At 39.9% G+C, this 23,693-nt stretch overlaps 2 protein-coding genes across 3 annotated transcripts in view; both read right to left on the reverse strand.

Moving 5' to 3' along the window:
- The window catches only part of camsap2b (calmodulin regulated spectrin-associated protein family, member 2b), a 44,980-nt gene extending 27,520 nt beyond the window's left edge, over positions 1-17,460 (reverse strand). Inside the window, exons 1-2 of one of the 2 annotated variants that reach the window (XM_042497345.2) lie at positions 16,787-17,460; positions 6,887-7,146 (exon numbers count right to left, since the gene is read on the reverse strand). In XM_042497345.2, coding sequence (XP_042353279.2) covers positions 6,887-7,146; positions 16,787-16,925 — 399 coding nt within the window. In that variant the 5' untranslated portion in view covers positions 16,926-17,460. The remainder of the gene's footprint in view (positions 1-6,886; positions 7,147-16,786) is intronic. The other variant, XM_042497346.2, reaches the window with a different exon arrangement.
- Positions 17,461-19,381: 1,921 nt separating this feature from the next.
- Positions 19,382-23,551, reverse strand: ticam1 (TIR domain containing adaptor molecule 1). The gene is made up of 2 exons (XM_042497697.2): positions 23,303-23,551; positions 19,382-23,173 (listed from the first exon to the last, which is right to left on the reverse strand). Exon 2 carries the CDS (start codon positions 23,047-23,049, stop codon positions 21,283-21,285), a length of 1,767 nt encoding a protein of 588 aa, XP_042353631.2. The 5' UTR covers positions 23,050-23,173; positions 23,303-23,551; the 3' UTR covers positions 19,382-21,282.
- Positions 23,552-23,693: the final 142 nt, after the last annotated feature.

The raw sequence follows: 23,693 nt of genomic DNA on the forward strand, positions 1-23,693 counted from the left end.
CTGAGGAAGTTTTGTGGACACCAGGAAGTTGAAGATGATTAAAACCCATGAAGTTTTAGAGAATCAAAGTTCCTGTCCAACTACTTCTATAGAATGCAAACATGACCTAATGTGGTTTTACTGGCCATCGACGCAAACAGCAGACAAAGCATGACATTCTCCTCGCTTTTTCTAATCCCATTCCTGGCCGGTCAGACCAACAGACCTCCCCTTCCCTTTCCTGTCACACCACCAGGTCAACTCAAAAACATTCATGCTCTGTGTGCATGTGTGCAACCTAACTGAACAAACAACTTCAGTCAGGTGCTCCGCGATCCAGGTGACTCAAACCAACAGACACAAACAAGCAGCGAGACCTCGTCACACCGCAGACTGTACTGTCAGGCACAGGCCTTCATTCATAACCACAGAGCCTCGTGTAACAGCCAGTGTGACCAAGTGTTTCCCCAAGAAACCAACAACTGATCCAGCGCTGCAGCTCTGGACTGCTGCTGGTACTCAGCGTCTGCCAGCCTAAACAGACAGCGTGTACTGAAGAAATATGGCAGTTAGAAACAAACTCCTCATGGAAATAAGCGCTGAGATGCTTAAACAAACGTGGAGCGTACGTCAGTAATTGGTCTTAGAAAATAGAGAGGATAACTTTAAAAGCTGAACTCCTGAACTCCCCTCCTTCTCTCTTTCTTCATTTGCAAACAATTGTGTCCAGTTACTGCATATTACTAACTCAGCTTCTTTGTCGGAGCCTTTGCGCTCCCTTATCTCGTAGATTTTTCAGATTGTGGCTGTGGCTCGATCACCTACTACTACTGCCATTATTAGTCATAGTTCCACTATTACTAAACTCATATGATTATTGTTACATACATAAACTATAACATGTGCATGTATATATACTATCATAAACTACATTTATTAATATTAATATGTAATACTATTGTTATACTATATGTTATGTTATGGTTATTATTATTCTTGGTGTGCATTTCTCCGTCTCTCTTCATCTCCTTCCTATGTAGAATTTTGTCATATATTACTGTCGTTTTATTGTTCTGTAAACACATCTATTGCATGTCTGTCTGTCCTGGAAGAGGGATCCCTCCTCAGTGGCTCCTCTTGAGGTTTTTAGCATTTTTTTCCACAACAAAGGGTTTTTGGGGTAGTTTTTCCTAATCCGCCGTGAGGGTCTAAGGACAGAAGGATGTCGTATGCTGTAAAGCCCTCTGAGGCGAATTGTGATTTGTGATAATGGGCTTAATAAATAAAATTGACTTGACTTGACCAGTTGATTGCTGACACTGATGCATTGCTGACCTGTATAATGATGAATGCGGGTGGACATATACTGAATGCTGCAGCTGTACTTTATTACATGGGTAAACAGGTTTGTTTGGAGAGGTGCCTGATATTGTCTATGAAACAGTCTGCAGACATTGTTCTGAATTCTTGCATCTTCAGGATATTGCCAGATATTTGACATTGCGTGCATTCTCCTGCAGAGGTTCAGTGGCTGGTCTGGCTGACAGACTGGGGGAGAGACAGGCCAAGCAGCTTAGACCGGAGCTGGAGATCCAGAAAACATGATTTTCATGAAAACCCACAGAGCTTTTTCTGTGATTGAAGCTTTTCTGAACTCATTTGCATAACCCCCCTAAATCTTTAATGTTAAGAAGCTTGTGAAGGTGTGTGCACGTGTGTGTGTGTGTGTGTGTGTGTGTGTGTGTGTGTGTGTGTGTGTGTGTGTGTGTGTGTGTGTGTGTGTGTTTAGAGCGCTGGGCAAAGAAGCCACATGAATTTAAATGGTAATGACAAATCACTTTGTTAATTTATGTTTCATTAGAGCCTATTTGTTAATGAAAATCTACATTAAAACAAAAAACATGGATGACGGTTTTGTTGTCCATATTGTGGAATGTAAAAGTTTATAATTTGAATGTTTCCTAAGGGACTGTATGGACATTTTTAGAAGGGATGGGAGTCGACATTTTTGGGAGAGGGTCCTCTACAATGGTATAATAGCAGTTCAGTATAATAGAAAGAGTGCACAGCACCCAGTAAAATCACAACTTGTTATTTTTACATTTATATCTGCTAAGATTAAAGAAACAATATAAAACATGTTTATAGCTTTAAATGTGCAGACAAGGAGGTTTTTAAAATTTGGATCAGGCTGTTTCCCCATTAACTTTGTCTGTAATAAATAATCATAATATTCAAAATCATCATGGGCGGCATTAAGCTGTTCATTATGGACAACATTAATTATTATTAGTTCTTTTCAGACAAGACACATTTATACTTTGTGGTAGTGTGACTCTGACTCGCTCTCATCTAATGTCAGTCTGCAGCAGTCCAGCACTACTAAAACCAGGACAATCTGACCACACATGATACAGTATCAAGTTGCTGTAAAAGTCAAGAGACTAGTTTCAATTTTTTTTTCAAAAAAAGATGCACCCCATAAAGTGTAGGAAATTAGCATATCACAAATCTACAACCAGCTTGCCAAATCACCTGAAAACTGTAAGTAGCCATTTAGCCCCCTTGCAAAGTATGCTTTTTTTCTAGCTATTATGGCTGATGTTTCGGCATCCTGCGTTTGAACAAAAAGGCTAAAATCCGTAATTCTTCTTAGTTGGGTCAAATGAAGATTGAGGTTTCAAAAGAGTCCAGCTTTTGTCCTTCTCTCTTATTATCCACCTCTTGAAGCTTCAAATAATCGCAATTATTGCTCATTGAAGTTTTGATGCCCAAAAACTGGTATTTTCCCAAATGTCAAACTATTCCTTTCATATCAGTTTTAAGAATGAAACATGACGTCCAGCCTCTCTCCTGTCCCCAATAATTTTCATACGACCCCTAATAGAAAATGAATGTGTTATTGCTATAATTATTTTAATTTTAAGAGGTCAGAGGACTGAAACTTTGATACTACACCTACATGTGTACAATTGTGATTCTGTGACTCGTGTTGTTGTTACTTTTACCATGTTATTGTTCAACTGTGTTATGTCAGCTTTTCTGTGTCAATGTTTTGTCGTGATTGTAGAGCAACATTGTATTCAGATCTAACATGTATGTGTGTATGTCCATATGGGTGTGTGCACGAGAGACAGAAGAAGAAGACAGACAATATATGGAGCCGCTGCCTACATACCTACGGACAGTTCTCATATCCAAGAGTAAAAAACACTGATGTTGACACTACATGGATTTAAAAGCCGTGGGCTGTCTATTATCCCTTCACAAAGACCTTTAGTGTGTGTGTGTGTGTGTGTGTGTGTGTGTGGGCACAGAAGCAAGTCTAAACCACTCATAGTGACAGACACACCTTATAAGGCTGTGGAAATGGCAGATACTGGTCATAAAGAGCCGTAAAGAGCTGCAGTGCTCTCTAACAGGAGCATCAGTATTCAGCCTCACTAGGGCTGCATGTCTGTGTGTTGTGTGCATGTGTGTGTGTGCGCGCGCCCTTGATCAAAGGCATCTATAGGAAAGCACAGTACAGCTGAGCAAACAAATAATCAAAGTAACCTCCTTCCCCACAAACATCGCAAGTGTCCGTTCAACGCAACACAAGAGTTTTATATTATTGTACAACTTTACACCTACATGTCCGGCTCAGTTTGTCCAAACTGCCACTAAAAATAATGACCGCTCTCACTATCTTTCTCACACACACGTCCATAAAATTCACTAAATCTCTCAGCACTATTCAGCAGGAGGCTTTTAGATGAGGGTACGCGCCCCTCTACATGCAGGAAAATTCAATTACAGCTCTCTCTTCTCCATCACTTTAGGGTTTTAACACTTAGAGGGCAGCAAGTTCGAGACGTAAAAAAAGTCAGGGAGAAACAGGAAAGTAAAGCTGGACAAGGACACACAGGTCTTGAACACACTGCTGGAGGTCTGACAGCTCTTTGGGAGGAGTGTGTGTGTGTATCATGTGACAGGGTGGGGGCTCTCATTTGTGCACCAGACGTGCTTTGACTCACTGTGAGACCCCACCCTCCACAGTGCTGCAGTAGTGCACATCACGTCTTCCTCCTTCCTCCTCTCCTCTCCTCAGCCCTCCCTTCTCTCCATGTATGTACTCGGTTTCTCTCCTCCCCGTCGTCTCCTTTTTGTCCCCTCCTCTCCCCTTTTTCCAGATGGCCATACTGTATTAACAGTGGGCCTTTTCCACTCGTTCTCTGGCTCACACATGTCATCCCGCCTGCCATGAACACCTCCCCTCTTTTCTCCTCGCTTTTCTATCTTTCCTTACTGCATTTCCACAGCTTTTTCTCAATTCCCCTCTTTCCAATCGCCCTCTTTTTGACTTCCACATCCACTCTTTCCTTTCCTCTCTTGCTCTACTTTCCTGCTTCCTACTGGATCACAGTCAAATGGCAGCCCCTCTGACAGACTGCCACGCTCCTCCTCCTCCTCCTCCTCCTCCCTGACATGAGTTATTCTTCTATTGCATTTGGAAAACCATGAGGTCATCACTTTCTCCGCAGATATACCATAACCCAAAATGAAAGCCTCGACTTGAGCGTGACTGAAATTATCCTGCTGAGTCCACAAATACACACACACAGGCAGCTCCACTACGACAGAACCAATCCAATGAGTTCAGGAGGCAACAATAAAGGACAGATTAATGAGTGATCCACAAATGAAGGTCAACAGTTGTAGGAAGTCGATGGGCTACAGGCTTCATTTGTCTACTTAATACGGTCACTAAATCAACTCCCGAGCACACACAGAATCACAGAGACAAAGAAAGATATATAGATATACTTGTATAGGTGACAAAGGACATGGGGTCTTTAAGTGCTGCACCAAATCGTCGCCCATCATTCCCACTTTTATGACACCCTAAATCAATACGTGATGTAGAGAACACAATCAAACATGACCAGAAAAACGCCCTTGACAAGTGACTTTGAATTAATCCATAAAGCAGAGAGAGAGAGGGCAAATAAAACACAACCTGACAGAGAGAAACATGTGTGGGCAGTGGAAGGCTCGATGAAATGTGCTCAAGCTTCAATTAAATATTCAGGGGATAACAATGTCCCACTCTCATTTAATCCACAAAGATAAGAGTTTGGATGAGACAGAGGTAGGAGTAGGATTTTTTAAAAAAAGAGCATGACAGGATGGAGAGAGGGAGGAGAGTTGAAGAAAGACACAGAAAGACAGATAGGGAGACAGAGTGAGAGTCAGAAAGGGAGGGAGGGAGGGAGGGAAAGAGGGAGAGAGGGTGCACTGCAATGCAGACACCTTTTGGCGTCAGCAGAAGTGCCCGGTCTCCAGCCATGCGTGTGCTTGCAGTGTGTCTGGATCTGCTGCCACAGACTCTCCCATCTTTCATAACAATAACTGAATGCTTTTAGGGCTCAGAATTTAATCTACTCTACTCACAATCCATTAAAAGGTGATATGATCCAAAAATGTCACAAATTAGCTTGTTACAGCTTCTCAGGTGTGAGGGGTTTTCTGCTCATCTCTGTTTAAAGAGACAGTTCAACCCCAAATCCAAAACATATATATTTTCCCTAACTCCAGTGCTGTTTATCAATCTAGATTGTTTTGCTGTGAGTAATTGCTGAAAATATCAACCATAGAGATGTCTGCCTTCGCTCCAATATGATGGAACTGGATGCCACTCGGTTTATGGTGCTCAAAGTGCATCCATGAGCAGTTGCACACTTCGATGCCTGATGCGTTTTGCAGGTAAAGTGCTGTAGATAGAAAATACTTCTGACAATAAATTGCTCACAACAAGGTCTATGGATTATCTTGAGTCAGTGAGTCATGGCTTGTGGAAGGAGACATTGGATTTTGCATTTTGAGCACAAGCCGAATGCCATCTAAATCCACCATATTTCAGCAAAGGCAGGCATCTCTATGGCCAATATTAAGAACACCTGGCAGCTTTCACCAAAGCTATCTAGATTGTTAAATAGCACTACAGGTAAGAGGGTTTTGGACTGTAGGTCAGGCAAAATGAGCAATATTAATCAATTTTACTGACATTGTCGCTATTTTCTGATTGTACATTCCAGCCTTATGCGCTTCCATCCAGTGCTGCACACAGTATTAAAGACATAGTACTGGAATACCTCAAAGGCATGTTTGCCCGGAGCTGTGTAATGACACAGAGACCGAACAGTGAGTAATGGGTTGCTATAGGAAACCCGTCATTAGCGGTTGTTTTTCTCTCAACAGGACAGATCTTGGAAGACAGTCTAACAGTCGGACATATGGAGCTGTGTGCACAAACACACTATCATATAACTCAATAACTATTCCCCATTAGGGAAAGACAAGCACATTGTAACATCCACAGTAATTATTGTCCTGAATTGATGAGTTGATTCATTTATCATGTATCAAGCAACTGCTGGTTACAGCTTCTTCAGTTTGTGGATTTGCAGCTTTTTTCGGTTTTATAGGGTTGGTTAAATTTTAAATGTTTGAGTCCTCGATTATAAATTAGTCAAATCAAGCAATTTGAGGATTTCATCTTGGTCTCTATACAATTGTGACAAACAGTTTTCTCTCTTTTTTTATATTTTATAAACAAATAATTCAAATGAATCTTTAGTTGTAGCCCTGGTTCATAGCATTATGTACTAACATGAATGTGAGCATATTTATACATTTGCAAATGAACAGACTGAGTTCGAAATCAAGCACTTCACACATCATATCACCACACTTCCTAATATCTATGCATTTTAAAGCGTGAATATGAATATTTGTCTACAGTACGAAGAAATATATACAGAAAAAAACAACAAAAAATATATAAGGTTGAACTGTAGAATGTAAAACTAGCAAAAAAATCAAGATGTCTTTAATCTTGTACTCTGTCATGCGAATCTCCACTCACCATGTGTATAGGTGTGCTAGTCAGATCTCTCTCAGTGACCAGTCGGTCCTGGTCAGTGACGTACAGGCCTTTCTGTGCCAGAGCCTGGATGACAGCGTTGTGTCCCAGTAAAGGTTTGACAGCATCACTGCGGAGGATCAGGCTTCCCGCCCGGCAGTAGAGCTCTGCAGACTGCAGCAGGCAGGCCACCGGAGGCTTCAGGTGCTCCTGGTTGTACTGGTCCCTGTATAAAGGCTCGGCCAGCTCCTCTGGTACAGCATCTAAAGAGAGAAAAAAAGAGACAGAGAGAGGATACGTGGGTTAGAGAAGGTTTTTGTTAATATGTACCCCCTGAACTAAGGATGCACAATATTGGATTTTCTGCTGATGTGTCGATATTTTCCAACTCATTTTGGTTGATTGCCAATGCCAATATATGCAAAAACTTTTTCCATCTTGTTGCAGAGAACATAAAGTCTCTCCTGTAGTGGAATTAACCTATTAACATGCCTGCTCTTACCATGATGGCCCATAGGTAGATGCAGACACGAGATACAATGTTTTTCAAAATGTTCACATCCTGTGGGGAAGTGACAAAACTAATTCAAGTAAGGTTACATGTAAAACATGCCATATTTGTTTTATGTAACATTTTAAAACAAAACTTTTCATCCTACTTTAACAGCCTTGGATAATGCTTTTCCTAAGACAGTCCTGAAAATAGTCACAACCAGGGTAAATCTGACCTAATTTAACAGATTAAAGCGCCATCTTATTGGCCATTCACATCAGGAGAAAAAATCTTTTCAGGCCAATGCTGATATTTGACTTTAAAGAGAAACTTCTGTATTTTTTTAACCATACATGTTTTCACGTCTTTGTGTCTCACTGACTAATGGAGACAAAGATTTTTAAAATCAAAGAGACACAACTACAAAACAGGTTGCAATGTAATCCCTAAAGGCAATTGTGCACCATCAACTTACATCTATTGAAAGTCCTTATTTTTGGCGCTGACAGGTTCTGATTGTTATTATATGAGTCTAACAATATTACAGAAAAGACCCTGCAGAGAATTTTTTTCTTTAACTTTTGCTGGTCTGTTTGTTATAGCATCCAAATATCGCTCAAAGAGAAGTGTTGTTCCGAAATCTCGGGAGATGTGACTTTTTGCAAGAAAAACAACAGTGGAAATGTTACTGACAGTGGGAGAGAGAAGCGCCAGTAAGAGTTTGTGGTGCTGGAATACAAAACGCGTAGTTCAGTGTTATCTAAAAGATTTTCAGTGTCATGGCTGAATATTTAGCCAATTTTGATGATGTAAAAAAGTCTTTAAGATTTCAGAACAAGACTTTTCCTTGAGCAAGACTTAGGTTACGAACAATAACAAACAGACCAGATCAGCAAAAAGGAGAGGAAAAACATTTAATTTCTCTGCTGGTTCTTTTCAACAGTGTTTTCAGGCAATCTGAGCCCGTCAGTGGCAAAAACAAGCACTTTAAGTGGCTGTAAATTGAAGCTGAAGATTGCCACTACCGCATACAATCACGCACACATAGTTAGTGATGATTTAGTCTATGCGGTAAGGTCACTTAGAGGTGAAAAACACTTTTCAGGCAGATGGAAAGTTTTCAGCATTACAATAATAAGAACAAAAATGTCACGCTGCTGATGCTTATCTCACTATCTTGTGAGCACAAAGCCACTGTGTGTGTGTGTGTGTGTGTGTGTGTGTGTGTGTGTGTGTTTATCTCTATGCGTGGAAGTGGAAGTGTATGTTAAAAACCACAGAGTACCATCTAATTCTGTTACCTCATCCAGTAAATCTGATTTGAAGAAAATAGTTGAACACACACACACACACACACACACACACACACACACACACACACACACACACACACACACACACACACTTCCAGGACTTACTCTTTCTCTCTGCTTTTGACACTGTTGACCACAATATTCTCCTTAGTAAGCTTCAAAATTAGGTGGGTAGTGCAGGGACAGCCTCATCTGGTCAGCTGAGGAGTGGTGTTCCCCAGGGCTCAATCCTTGGTCCTGTTCTGTTTTCTCTATACATGCTTCTCCTTGGTTACTTGATTCAAGTCATTTTAACTGCATTTCTTGCCATTGTTATGTGGACGATATGCAGCTATATCTCTCCCTTAAACCAAATGACCTTAAAAAGCTCTCTGTACTGCAAGGCATAGCCATGCCTCGAAAAACTAAAGAATCTTCTTTGACCAACAAAACTTCAAATGCATGAAAGAAAATGCTCGAATACTGTTTCCTTCAACTATGAAATATTGCCAAAATCAAAGCTCAATTATCCTTTTTAAAACTATTCATGTTTTGTCTCCTCCCATCTTGATTATTGTAATTCACCGTTCACCACCCCAAATCACTCTTCGTGTCTCGTGGTCCAAATTGCAGCTGCTAGACTGCTAACTAGTGCATGATGTAGGTCACACATTCCATCATTGTTAGCCAATCTATGTAGGTTACCCAGAGAGTGCAGATTTTATTTTTGAAGTCACCTATAAAGCACCACACAGGCTTGCACTGCTTTGTATTACTGCATGTCCCCTAGCCACAGTCCTCTGACTATGGCCTTCTGTCAGTCCAAACATCTAAGCTTAAAACCAAAGGGGACTTCACATTTGCAGCAATAACTCACCCTCTGGATTCGTCTTCCCTAACCCGGTCTCACTCCGAGCTTGTCAAATATTGATGCGTGGTCAGTCACCCTTAGCATCAGATACTGTCACAAAGAGTTAACGTTTAGCGGCCGTATGAGACGCACAGAGCAGTGGCACCATTTGATGCTCCTATAACTACCAAAGTATAAGAAGTGAGAAAGTCCCCATGAGGTGAATTGGAGGGGAGTTGGATGTTTAAAAAACTTCCAGACTATAACCCAGGAGACCACTGTTTGTTTCCCTTGTGAAACTTAAAATTAACCTAGTTATTTTAATAACAATAATGTGTGCTTACATGTGTAGCATGCTAGGTTTGTGATGTATGTCACATTATGTATGCAATGTATGTCATGTGACGTGACACTGAATTAGTAATAAGCATACCTGTTTTAAGCCAAACTATTGTTTTTTCTCTTCTTGTCTAAGCCTAAGGAAATAAACCTAAAAACACCTTGGTTCTAGGTTTATTCTGAAAGGAAACTGTGGGCATTGTATGAGTACAATATGTGCATTTCCTTTGAAACGACGAAACGTGTAGTTAGCTCCTTCTTTTGTTTTTAATGTGAACTATTAAGAAATAAGTGTCAACTTGAGCATCCCGGTGTGCGCTGAAACATCAGTCTTTGTCATTTTGTTGTTTAGGGCCACTGACCAAGCGTCAGTATTTCACAAGTTGAAAGAGAGAATGTGTTTTTCTCCCCCAGTTTTAAAAATGCAGAGTCAGTCAATAGTTTTAAGATGCTGTTAAAAATTCACCTGTTTAGAAAGCACAGGATTGTTTTTATAGTTTCTATTGTTTTATCTGTTTGACTTCTTTATTTGCACTTTTAAAGGCGCTTTATAAATTTACTTTACTTACTACTGTCTTTTTTTCTTCACCATACTTTGTTGTTGACCATGTTGTGACTCAAAGTTATACTGTACTAGTCATCAGTCTGTTATTGAACTACACATATACCCTAAATATCATCCCTACCTCATCACTTTAGTCAGACCCTTGTAAAGGAATGTGTGTGTTCATGTGTGTGTGGTGACACACTTTAATGACACTGCATGCTCCAGTATGAGTGTGTATTCCTGGTGTGTGGGGTCATTTCCTCTCTGCTCGCCTCTGAATCACATTAAAGGAAATTAAGGACGCTACAGTAATCCATCTTAAAGGTACAGCTTTCTGCTCTTTAGTCCTCAGGAATAACAACACTGTAGAGGCACAAGAGCTCAACAAAACAACGTAATAAAATAAAAAATTTACAGCTCAAAATCCATTACGCTTGTGATCAAACCTCTGAAGTTTTCCAGTGGCTGTGGTAAGCCCTCCCATGCTCCAGCACCAGGCGATGAAAAGATATATTTAAAGCAACAGACAGATGCTGAACCACATCAACACCCACTTCATAGCAAGCCTTTCTGCGTCTGGTCACAACAATTCAATCGATCCAACTTTTGTCAGAAAGTCTATAAAGCTGATTAATGAAGCGCTCTCTGAGCCTACAGATACGGTAACAAAAGCGACATTTGTGTGAAGCATCTATGGTTCTTTTGTTGGTTACAGTACACTCTTTAAAGAGAAATCACTTGGAAATTCACAAAGACAGAGGCTTTCTTTTCAGATAATGGCAGTTTACACTTGAAAGTGTTTAATCTGATGTCCTTTAAGCTTTGAGGTTAATAAAATCCTTCAAAAATATATAATAAAAAGAACAGCAGGCTACAATGGCTTTACTAGAGTTCATGAAAAGCTGCCTCATCAAGTAAAAACCCTCTCCTTTGTGTTGGCCATCAAAGAGGAAACAGACAGGAAGTAGCTGCCACAGGAAGTCCAGGCACGGAGAAGACTGCTCCCCTGGAGACCCCCGCGATCACAGTGCAGCATACACAACATCACGGTCAGCAGTGTTTATCTCTGCTGGCTAACTGTTTGCTGTCTCAGTTAGTGATCCAGGCTGCCAACTGGGGATGATTTCTAAAGTTTTTACAGAAATTAAGCTTTGTCTTATGTGATTCTATTACAAGGTGGCAGCTAACTGTTCATTTAAAACAGCGCTGATCTCCATCTTTATATAGATTGTTAAGAAGTAATAGGTAACAAGCAGCAGCAAATTTAAGAAAGTTGTAGACAAACAAACATATAACAGGTACAGACAATTAAAGTTTGGAATCACAGCTTACCAAGAAATCAGTTCAACATATCTTGGATCACATAGAGCCAAATATCTGTCATAGCATCTACAAACTGATCTTCCTCCAATTTCCAAAAGCTACTTTTAAAAAAACTTATAGAAACCAGCCCCCCAGGAATAAAATCAGTCTGTACCAGATTAGCTGCAGGGTTAACATACCTAAAAGCCCATTTTCCCCATTTCAGACAATCTTTAGAAACAAATAGCAAGAGCAGGTCCTGCGAATATGTCACAGAGCGTAGACAACAGCTGCAAGAATTTTGGATGGAATTATATAGAAAACAAGGAAACAAGTCAAGAAAGTTAAGCAGATAAGCATGTCATCAGTTTAAGACACCTTCAAATGTGTAGTCTTGTTGAATGTCCTGACACTGCATGCTATGTAAGTCAGCGGACAGCATTAGCTGGCTTCTCATTTCAAAGCAGCGTACCACTTGACAAAAAGAGCACAAAGCCATGAAAATCAATGCACAGCTGTTAGCTGATCAAAGCCTAAAGGTCCATTCACCTAATGGAAGAAGTATGGATGTTTTCATTCAAGCCGGTCACCACACCATCTGACTTCACTATTCAGTTCCCTCATAGCTTTAAGGACAAAGTATACCTTTCAGTATAGCAGGAGAGAATACTCTTTTGACTCTAACTGGTGATTTTTGTCCTTTGTTTTAAGGGATGAAGTTGTGGGAACTGACGCATCCAACAGCGTGAGCTCAGTGAAAGGTTAGTGCTGGTGACCTGTTGTGACGCTGGTTACATCACTGCCCTGACCTGAGTGAAACAGCTGAGCCCAACCAGAATCACTACGGTGTCTGCTGCGCTGCAGTGGATAACGCGGTATCACTCTTTGGTGTAAACTCACCATTCAGACGTGATAAATTATTCAAATGATAACCACATATTGCTGTTGAGTGCAGTTATATTGAAGCATCTCTGAGGTAAACAAATGTCAGACAGTGAGTGAACAATAACCCACAGCTACATTAGTCCCAAGAGAACTTAACAGAAATCAATGCCGCTAATGCATCAATTCTTAAAATCCCCGTCCACTCAAACATCTGTTTCGCTTATTGTTACTTCACTTGCATGTCTGAGCTTCCCAGTGCAGATTTATGTACCTAGAGAACAGGTCTCATATTCAGAACCACAGAAAGCCAAAACAAGGCCCTTGAAGGGAGAGTTCACCCCAAAAATTAAAAATACATATTTTTCCTCTTACCTTCAGTGCTATTTGTTAATCTAGATTTTTTTGGTGTGAGTCATCGAGAGTTGGAGATATCGGCCGTAGAGATGTCCGCCTTCTCTGAAATACAATGTAACTAAATGGCACTCAGCCTGTGGTGCTCAAAGTGCTAAAAATAAACATTTGAAAAACGCAACAGCGATGTCTCTTTGCAGAAATCATAACCCAGTTACTCAAGATAATCCACAGACTTTGTTGCAAGCAGTTTTATGCAGGAACTATTTTCTCACTACACCCACCAAACGAATCACCACACAGAAGGTAGTGTGTATGTACTCATGGACGAGAGGCTCCAGATGTAAAAACAAACAGCGTCCTCTTCATCTTAGCTGTAATGTCAGCTAGCTCAGTGTTGCGCAGTGAGCTAGCAGTAGATGCACACTTCCCTCTGAACAGTGATATTGATGACAGATGTAGTTTGGTAAAAGTAAATAGTTCCAACATGAAATTGCTCACAACGTGGTCTATGAATTATCTTGAGTAACCGGGTCATGACTTCTGGAGAGAGATATTGCTGTTGAGTTTTTCAAATGTATTTTTTGACGCTTTGAGCACCACAAGCCGAGTGCCATCTAGTTCATCACAGACAGGACAGACGTCTGTACAGCCGATATTTCCAACACTCACCAAAATAATCTAGACTGATGTACAGCACTACAGGTGGAAGGAAAAATATGTATTTTTGACTTTAGCATGTGGTAGTTTGGAAGCCAATGATGGTTCAATATGTGATGTGAAACCTCCGATAGCCACACACCAACACTAAGAACCAACTTTTCAGTGAAGCAGGAGGCATCTTGTGTCCTGCAGTTGAATACTTTACTGAATATTAATAGATGATGGCTTTCTTAATAAGGGAGAAGGAATAGATGCAATTTTAACACATTAACTGAACTATTTCTGCAAAAACAGGCACAAATTATGAAAAAAAGAGTACTTTTCTATAACATAAAACATGACTGGTGGGGTTCTTAAAAAATACAGGCTAGCACTGACACACTATTATTAAAATCTGATGCAGTCTTTATTGGGCTTTTGCTCCTCTGATGCCAACATGGAGACACATCAGGACAAAAGTGTGGAGACAGTTAAGCTGTGCTCTGACATTCATTACACACCCACTCACAAACATCCCCATGTGCAAATGTGTTTTGCCTCAGTCCTATTAGACTCATCCACATCTTTAAAAAGCTGTCTGTTTTCTTTGGCTTTCTTTTGATTACTTTGGGGGTTGTACACTTAATCGCGCTAGTTTTTACAATATTGTCTTCTCTGTCTCTTCCCCCTTCTTCTTCATCGTACGGTAAATCACTTTGTTATGAAAAGTGGGGTATGAGCATTTTAACTTCTTTACTTTTCATGCACACCATGCACATTTGGTTGGCAAAGTTTCAGTACAAACTTCAGGCTGATGAGAAAGTTGTTACATCTGAGCATCGATAGATTCAAACCATCGCTCATCTGTCCAAACTAGGCCAAACAAGGCTCTGAGGACTGGTTATGATTTGGGCCACAGTTCTCGGCGGTGCTGGGAGCTGAAAATGTGTCACTACAGGGACGGGAAAAAACAAGGCGGCAGCAGAATGTTCACAGCCGCAGGTCTTGCTGAACTAAGACATGTTGCCGTCCTGTGTCTCTCCAACATTTCACGCTCACTCTGAGAGTAACGAGTCACGTGCAGCTCTACTTGGCGCTCGCTGTTGGATCAATGGGCGTGATTCAGAGGTCTGTCTTTTGATCTGTATCTCTCTAGGTTTTTCTGTCTGTTGGGCAGCCACTCAGAGACTCAGAGTACCGTTCATGGAGTAGCAGCCGTTAAAAGCATTCATTAGGAGCTGGAGTAGACCTCTGACTGGAATTTCTCAGTCTTTATGACGGGAGGCCGCCAGACCACACTGAGGACAGGAGACAGGCCAGAACGTGGATACATGAAGTCGCACACAAAGAATAATTACTGACAGACATATCCATATGAAAACATCACTGTTATGACTGTCAAGAAAAGCAAGTCGACTGCCTGTAATTTGTTATAATTTGCTAAAAAAGGTGTTTCTTCAGTGAAGCTGAAACAAGTAGTCAGTTAGCTGATAAACAGAAACCTAACTGGCAGTTATTGACAATTTATCAAGTCGACTAAGAGCCAAAAAAACCTTATTTCCAGCCTCTCAAATCTGAGGATTTGCTGCTTTCCTTTGGCTTATATGGCAGTAAACCAAATATCTTTAGTTTTCAGACTTCTGGTCAGACAAAACGAGACATTTGGAGACATCAATTTGGGCTTTAGGAAAGTGCGATGGGCCTTATTGACTTTATTCTGGCATTTTATAGATCAAGAGAAAAACTGTTTCAGTCATTTTTCAAGTGTTCCTTGTTTTCAGCTCCTCAATTGTGAGGATTTACTGCTTTTCCTCATCTAATGTGATAGAAAACTAAACATCTTTTGGTTTTGGACTTTTGGTTGGACATAACATGTAATTTTAGGACATCTTGGGCTTTAGGAAAGGGTGGTGAGCAATAATCAACATATTGATCTTATATTTAAGACACTTAAATCACATCTTTTTAAGACCTTTTCAAGATAACTTTTAACCAAATATAAGACTGTTTTTTTGATAAATCATCTTTTTCTGACTAAAGCATTACAGGTGAGTATAAAGGTTAAGTTGTATATATGTAGAGCTGTACACAGGTAGAGGTTTTATGTAAGAATATGGTTATTTGAGTGAAATAGGTTAATGTACATCTTCAAGTATGCAAGTATGAAGTAAAAAGACAGTATGAGGTTCAATGGTAGGTTTAAAGACTTGTAACATAAAAAATGTGGACTTTCATGGAGAGAAGCTTGTCTCATTTTGACTAAAATAAATTAAAAGATGGATAAATTAAATTGGATCAAATGTGTTTGGTAATTGACCTTACAAATTCAAAATTAAGACTACTTAATGACTTTTAAAGTCTATTTGTAAAATTAAAATTTCAAGACTTTTAAAGGACCTGCACACATTGTGTAGAAGAAGCCATTTGACACTGTTTACTGTGTATAAAATGATAAATGCATCTGCATTTATTGACACTAAGTGTAAAGCACTATTGACCAGTTCTTACCTTATAATGTTTTGTATTTTTGGATTGTTTTTACAGGTGTGAATGAATGTTTGTATGTGGTGTGTTTGCAAACTTTTCCTTAAAAAAGCATTGAATTTCATTGCATTTTCTGACATCTTTGACTCAAGTCACAGCACAGAGTCCTTCAGCATCTGTTGATCTGCCATCAAACAGTGAAGGCTGACAGTAAAGATCTGTAGTCAGTGTTACATAACAGGTTTACCTCACACTCCAGCAGTGGGGGATCAGTGGCAATGGGCAAGCAACAGGTTAGATCAATGGCATTGTGACATGAGCAGTCATGTAGCCTATATGACCTCCAGGTAGAGATATGGAAAACAATGTAAACAAAAATACAGAAATGCAACCATTAAGCCTAAATAGTTTAAATCAGTTTGATAGTCCTAACTATGGGTATAAAGGGGACTATTTTGGTAAACATTTTTATTCAATTGCTTCTATTTGATGGGATAAAAAGAGAGGAAATACTGCAGTTTGTATTTATCTTCCTATTTAGTAGCTGAATTGCTTTTGTCTGACAGTGAGAGTCTGATCACAAGCTGTTGTTTACAAAATAGTCCCCCCGGTCCAACACGACATCAGTCCACATATTTACACATCCTCGATGATTATTTCAACAGTGTTTTCCACAGATTTAATCCAGAGATGCACGCGATAAGGAGGCGCCACCTACCCGAGCCGAAAGCCTTGGCCACGAGCCACGTCAGGCTGCATGATATTTTGGCCCTGGTGAAGTCGTAGTGATCGAAGCTCTTGATGGTGGGGACGATGAAGGTCCGTCTCATCCCTCTGTCATCTGCCGCATCTCCCATCTTCTGTCTCTCGGGATCCCGCTACACTGCAGCTGGAGGATCAGTCAGCCAGAGGAATTCCTCCTGACTGCGGATGACATCCCGTCCAGAGGAATTCAATGCAGCAAAATTTCCCCTTCTCCTGAAAAAAAAAAATGGAAAAAAACTTTGTGCGTGGCCTGGTTGCTGGAGAGCACGATGAGTTGGATCCTCGGTTACACCAGCACCATCCTCACTTAAATGTCTCAGTAATATCCTTAAACTCGGACAGCGCGGCGCAGTTTTTAGCAGCAGGATTTCTGAAGATTTCCTCCATTCCCAGACATTATCCTCCTCAGATTGTCCGACATAACGGAGCAGCTGTGCGGCAGAGGATGAGAGCTACAGTCCGACACCGGCGGACAGTTTCACTCAGGAACTACAGACATTGTTTGTTTTTCATGTTGTTCTTCTTTCTTTTTTCTAACAGTTTTCCTCTCTGCCTCTATCTTTCCGCGGCGTCTTCTCTGCGCTTTTCCTGCGGCACTGATAGGAGGAGAGAGCGCACTGCGCATGCGCGATCCACCCACCCAGTCTATTCAGTCCTGACAGGAGTCACCACAATGTAACACAAACCAAGGTGGAGTTAACTGGCAGGATGGTCTCCAACAAAAGCTCAGATGTTGTTTAAATGTGGAAAGAAATACTTTTTTTTGGTTGTAATTCTTCATACATAGCCTGTATATAACAGTATGATTTGCAAATCTACTGACCCTCATAAAATAATTCGTAGAAAAGAAAAAAAGGAGTCATAGATACGTTTATTCTGCTTTTCCATCACTAGAAATGTGGAAATCATTAAAAAAAAACCCATTATCTTCTCTTAACCCTTTCAAACCTGGACATGACGATGGACATCAGTTTTTCATTTGTTGTATTCAGACACCTCTCAGAAGAAGGCTTTGAAAACTGAGCAAAAAGGTTTAATTCCCTTCAAAAACATGGAAGAAGGCAATGAGTAAATTTCAAGAAATTGGCAGAAGGTGACAAGAAAATAGGCAGTTTTTTTTTAGAGAGAGAGAGATTGATTTGATTTTTTTTTAAAGGGAAAATGTCCGAAAACTATATTTATGATTATTAGAATTATCTAAGCACTTTTTACAGGTACTTTTCTAGTTTGTTTTTTGCTTTTTTTTACTCTAATTTTCTGGTATTTTTCTTGTATTTTTTTTTAACTAATTTACTGTAAATCATGGGGTCATTTCTTGTAAAGTTGCTCATAGCCTTCCTCTTATATTCTTTTAAAGAAAAAGAGCCAATTTGCTCAGGTTCCAAAGGGTGAACAGAACAATTGATTGCATTACAGATTACAAGAAGGCAGACCTAAGTTTATATCAAACATTTATCTTCTACAAAGGAGATAAACTTGGGTTCTTGGCCAAAAGCCATGTTTACATCCTACATGTATCTCTTACATAGGAGATAAACCTAGGTTGTTGGCTAAACTTGGTTGGTTTCAGCCAACATTGCCTTCAATAAACAAACAGACAAACAAACAAACAAAAAACATCACCTTTGCCAGGGCCTCTGTACAGACAGCACATCAGGTTTTGCCCAAAATTTTGGAGTTTTTGTTTGTTTGACTGTTTTGTATCGTCTTATTATGTGAATTATTTTACAGTGAAAACAGGCACAGAAAAAAGTCAGAAGTGTCTGAAATACAGGACTTAGCTAAAATGTCCTAATTAGGTGCCGGTATTCGTTTGGTTTAATTTATTTTCACATACACACATATATGTTTATGTACTGTATTAAATTGAGTATATGTTGTAAACGATTTTAAAGTAATCAGTTTTAGGCAACACGGCCTCCGTACTTTTTTGAAAGTGGTTTTGTATAAAAAGACAGTAATTTTCAGAAAAGTTTAAACGCTGTACAGGGGAGGTTGGAAGGCATAAACAGATAATGAAGATACCGCCTATATTAATAATCAGTAAAAAAGGAAATGATTTTTTAAAAAAAACAAAAAACAAAGATTTCAAAGTTTCAAGACTAAAGCAGTAATACAAAATTGATAGAATTTTTTTTTACAAGTTGAGGTGCATTACAATGAAATCCATGAAGTGTTAGACATATTTATCAGCTTTTTGTTAATTTATTTTCTTGATTATGTATCATTTTAAATTATTTTCTACTTTTTGATGCCTGGTATGCAATGCAAACAGAAGTTGTTGTTTGTTGTTTATGAGACTGTAGTCCAGTGATCTCAATGCAAAGCCCATGAGCCAAATCTGGCCCAGGATAGGATGCTGCATGGATAAACAGCATCAAAATAGAGCTTGTTCTTGAAAAAATCGCCAGGGGAGAATCCCTGGATTCCCCGACTGCTGCGACTGGCTGTAAAATGCATAAATTATCTGTGCTCTACAGTGTCAATCCTTGTGTCAGTTTTCTTAGTTGCCAAGTCTGTTGTTTTAAAAAAATAAATAAATTCATAGAAAGATGGGTAATGGGCATTTTTATTAGCTATGTTTGTTAGTTATCAGTTTCAAAAATGGCCCCCAGGTAATTCAAGTTGAGTATCCTTGCTGCCTTTTACACCACTAAACATCAAAATCAGAAATGTACTTGAAAAGAAGCAGGAACTAGATACAAATGCATTTAGGCTAAATTAGGTCACACAAACAAGAGTAAGCGACGACTGACATACAAAAACACAGTAAACTTTTGTGCCTAACCCCTAAAACTGTGGTTACTAGTAAATCATCATTATTATCTTATTTTAGTAGTTTCTTTAACCTGACTAGAAAGTTTGACTGCAGAGTGTTGATCAATAATTGAACATGTTCCATTGCCATATTGCTACATTTGCTCAATAAAATATTTGAATACTTATTACACCGCTGATGAAAGGCAAAATAAGCAGTTACAGCAGAGATTGAGTAGAAAACAAATGTTCACACACACATACGCGTTACACAGTACCAGTCATGAAGAGACTCCGGTTGTCATTATAGCGTCTTTCTCAATATGGATGGGTCTACAAAATAAAAATGTAATGATTAAGCAGCTTCAAAGGTTACAAGTGCATCAGAAAACAATACACAAGGAATGAAATACCTGATAAAAAATATTTGTAGAAATGAACATTATAAGAGGAAATAAAAGACAATAATCAACAACAATGTAAAAAAAATAAAAAATACAGAAAGAATGATTAACATTCAGTCCAAACTATTAAGAGCAGCCTGTCTGTGCATCTCAGGGTACAGTTTGGCTTATGAGCAAAAAAAAGTCAGAGAAACATGGTTTTGGGTTTAACTTGCAGTAGGTCCAAGTTAAGCACAAACCTTAGCTGATCAGTAACACAGTTGATATATGTTTTATTATTTCCTGGTAAATCAATGATTTTTTGTCTGTCTGACATTTTGGTGACATTTGCTGCTGTTGTCCTCAATAACTACAAACATGAGAGAGAGTCACAGAGACAGGAAGATGATGAGATGATATAAAGGTCGAGGTCAGAAAAATGATAACATTTCAAGTTAAATCTGTAAATAATTATTATTTTCATTTTCCACTAATCTGTCAGTTATATTCTTCTATTAATTTTTGTGTCAGTAAAATGACAGAAAAAAAGTGAAACATGCCCTGCATAGTTTCTGGTGTCTTAAAATGGTAATTTATCCAACTAAGAGTCCAAAAGTTCATTATATGACACAGAGAGTCATCAACCTTTCACATTTAGCATGAAAGCAGCAAATGTTTGTCTTTTTTCCTTAAAAAATAACACTTAAAAAAGATCAAGTTCCCAATTGAACACCAAAACCAAAGTTTTACAGTTCCTATTACCATCACACAGTGATTTAAATCTGCACACACACAACACACACACACACACGCCTGAATTATATAGAAAGAATTACAATTAAGATCCTATTTAACCTTGTTTAGCTCACATTTCAGAGCAATTATGCTATTGGATGACACTGCACTTCAAAGAACTTGTGAAGAGCAGTAGGGAGCAGAGGGGAGCAGTGAGTGAGTGAATAACAACATCGCTCCCTAGTGTCAACGGTGGGTTCATACAGCTGTTCAGAGCACACATCACAAGTGGGTCAATAGATGGCAGTCATCAGCTAAACATTCATCCAAGGCCCTCATTCTGCTCAACGGACTCTTTTCAGAGCGTTCTCTAAAATCTTTAAAGTGGCACTTAATTGCTCTTTTGACAGTTTTATTGAATTTTGTATCACCAAGAGGTGTAAATAAAACGAAACTATCAGCAGTGAATATGGGACAGTGGTCATAACAGTTTAGTGTTCGGACAAGAAACATGGTTATTCTCCCATTTTCTACAATTGACTCCAAAAAATGTCTTTTTTTTTCATTGTTAAGGTTACTGCTCCTCCTCTTTGTGAGGTGAATCATCTGTACCTGGACCTGCACCTACAGTCATTTGAGAGTCATTACCAATCATAATGTACTGAGCATTTTCGATGTGAATATTTGGTTGTTGTTGCAACTGAAGCCTGCCGTCACCACCGTCCTGTGCTGATGGGGTGATAATAAGTTTCTGTTGCATTAAAAGGCTTATCTTCTCTTTCTCCAGCAACTCTGCTGCTGTGCACTCTGTGATCAACTGCTTGTGGTACTGGTTTACATTCTTTAGTCTCTCCTGTCTCTCTATCTGCATTTTCACTTTCTGCTGTGCGGTCCAGATTTTCCTCTGGTTTTTAATCTTCGCCGGTGACAGCGTTTTTTGTATTTTCCTCCCGAAGCTCTTGTCCTCCACAAGTGGAATTATCGTCTGCAAGACCATAGGGAGACTCTGTTTGGGCATGCAGTTCTCCCGTGGCAGCAGTGGGATAACAGTGTTGTGCTTGTATTTCTTGTTTATGGAGTTGATAAGGGCCGAGTCTGTCTCCATCTCCAGCATGCGAGTGTTGAAGTTGCGGGTGAGCAGCAGGAGAGTGAAGGCCGAGTTGCTGATAGCATCCTCAATACTCCTGAGGGTGCTCTTTCCAGGGATCTCAAAGTCCCCAGAATAAGTTGCACCTTCATCAATGCCAACATACGATTCCAGTTTCTCCCTCATGCTCTCAGCCGCATCTACATCCTCTGGTGCATGCAAGATAACAAATGCATAAAATCTTGCCTCGTCTTCCTCATAAGCGTCTTTACTTTCCTGCGATTCCTCTGGAACAGGCATCTTGGGTAGAAAAAAGTTTGTAGCAGTGGGTAGTGCAAAGTTTGGGTCAGTGGTTGGCTTGGTGGTTTGGTTAAGAGTCTCATTCTGAGCGATAAAGCTGTCCGACTTACTGCTCTCTGCGGCTAATGATTCATCCCTCTTTGAGTGTTTATTTGCTTCGGGGTCATTGGGTTTAGGCTGAGATTTGTTAAACTGCCCAGGCATACTTTTTGCTTCACATTCACCTAAAGCAAGGACATTTTGTTTGGATTCTGGAGTTATTTTGGTGTCTTGAAACAAGGCTGTTGCAGGGATACTTATCTCCAGATGAGTGGGGTATGAGGGCATTGAAGAGGTCGTCTGCAGGGGGCTGGGCAGACTGTGAGTTCTCTCTGGCTGATCCTGAGACAGGGTAACTTTTAAAGATGTGTTTCCTTCATCCAGGCTGCTAAGAGGATCATGGTAAGACCCCGTCTTGAGATCCTTTGACGAGATCATCCACTCCGCAAACTCAGGCCCACAGACAACTTTAGCTTCCTCTCGGAGTTGATCCAGATCTTCACAACTGCGTGTTCTTTCACTGCAGAGGGCTCTCTTATATGCCAGGTTTCTAAGACGTTCATCACACAGTCTTTGTTCTGACAACACCTTAAAAACACGAGCCAGTGCTGACAAAGAGTCTCCCGTAAGCTCTTGACCACAATGAATGACAAAATCAGCTAATTTGCCTCCACTCCTCTGCCACGTTTCTGCTAGATGTTTAGCGAGGTAGTTGTTCTTCAGCATCTGGAGTTTGTCCAGGGCCCGCTCCTCTTTCTCGAGTACAATCAGACACATGGCGTGGACGATATTATCTTCAGGTGACTCACCCAGCTGGAATGTCAGGCTCAGCAGTTGCTGCAGAGGTGCTTTAACTAGTATGTCGAGGACATCTCTCAGTCCTGTCCCCTGGTTTTCTTGTCCCTCTTGACTCATTTTTAGTCTTATGTACAACCTCCAGCCTTTAACAGAAGCTGACAGGGTCACAGGTGGTTTTCAGACATATTCTTCTTTATTTCCTCAAAAACTTAGGTGCACAATATCATAGACATTCTTGTTTCTGTAAAGAGAACAAATCATAAACATCAGGTATGAGGCAGTCAGCATTTGCAGCCACAGGTCTTTGGTACTGACTGCATGCGAAAAAGTGGCAGACACTTAAACAATATTAAACTCTGTCATTACTTACCGGCATGGAGCTCAGAGCATTGTATTGAGTCTGAATGTTTCCACTTCAAATAAGGAAGTCAAGAAACGTGTCTCTTTCCTAGATCAGTTCAACCAGTAGAAAACTTTGCTCTGAACAGGAAGCTTCTGCTGCACAGTTCATTAGTCCAGAGTTCATCTGCAGATCAACGCAGTTGAGTCTTCTCAAACTTTTGATCTAAAGTTTATGAGTGAACATACCTGTGTCCGTTGTAGGCCTCTGCCATTTTGAAAGTTTTACAGAACATACTGATGATGTCACAAGTTGTGAACTAGGGGAGCTCATGAGGGACAAAAGACAGAAATTGGAAGAAGGTAAAACATAACTCTCCAAATAATAAAACAAGTTCCTCCGTCATCAATAAATGCAAAAA

This window comes from Plectropomus leopardus, chromosome 12, assembly GCF_026936395.1.
Source record: "Plectropomus leopardus strain MGB_pleo_1.0 chromosome 12, ASM2693639v1, whole genome shotgun sequence".
Classification (NCBI taxonomy): domain Eukaryota; kingdom Metazoa; phylum Chordata; class Actinopteri; order Perciformes; family Serranidae; genus Plectropomus; species Plectropomus leopardus.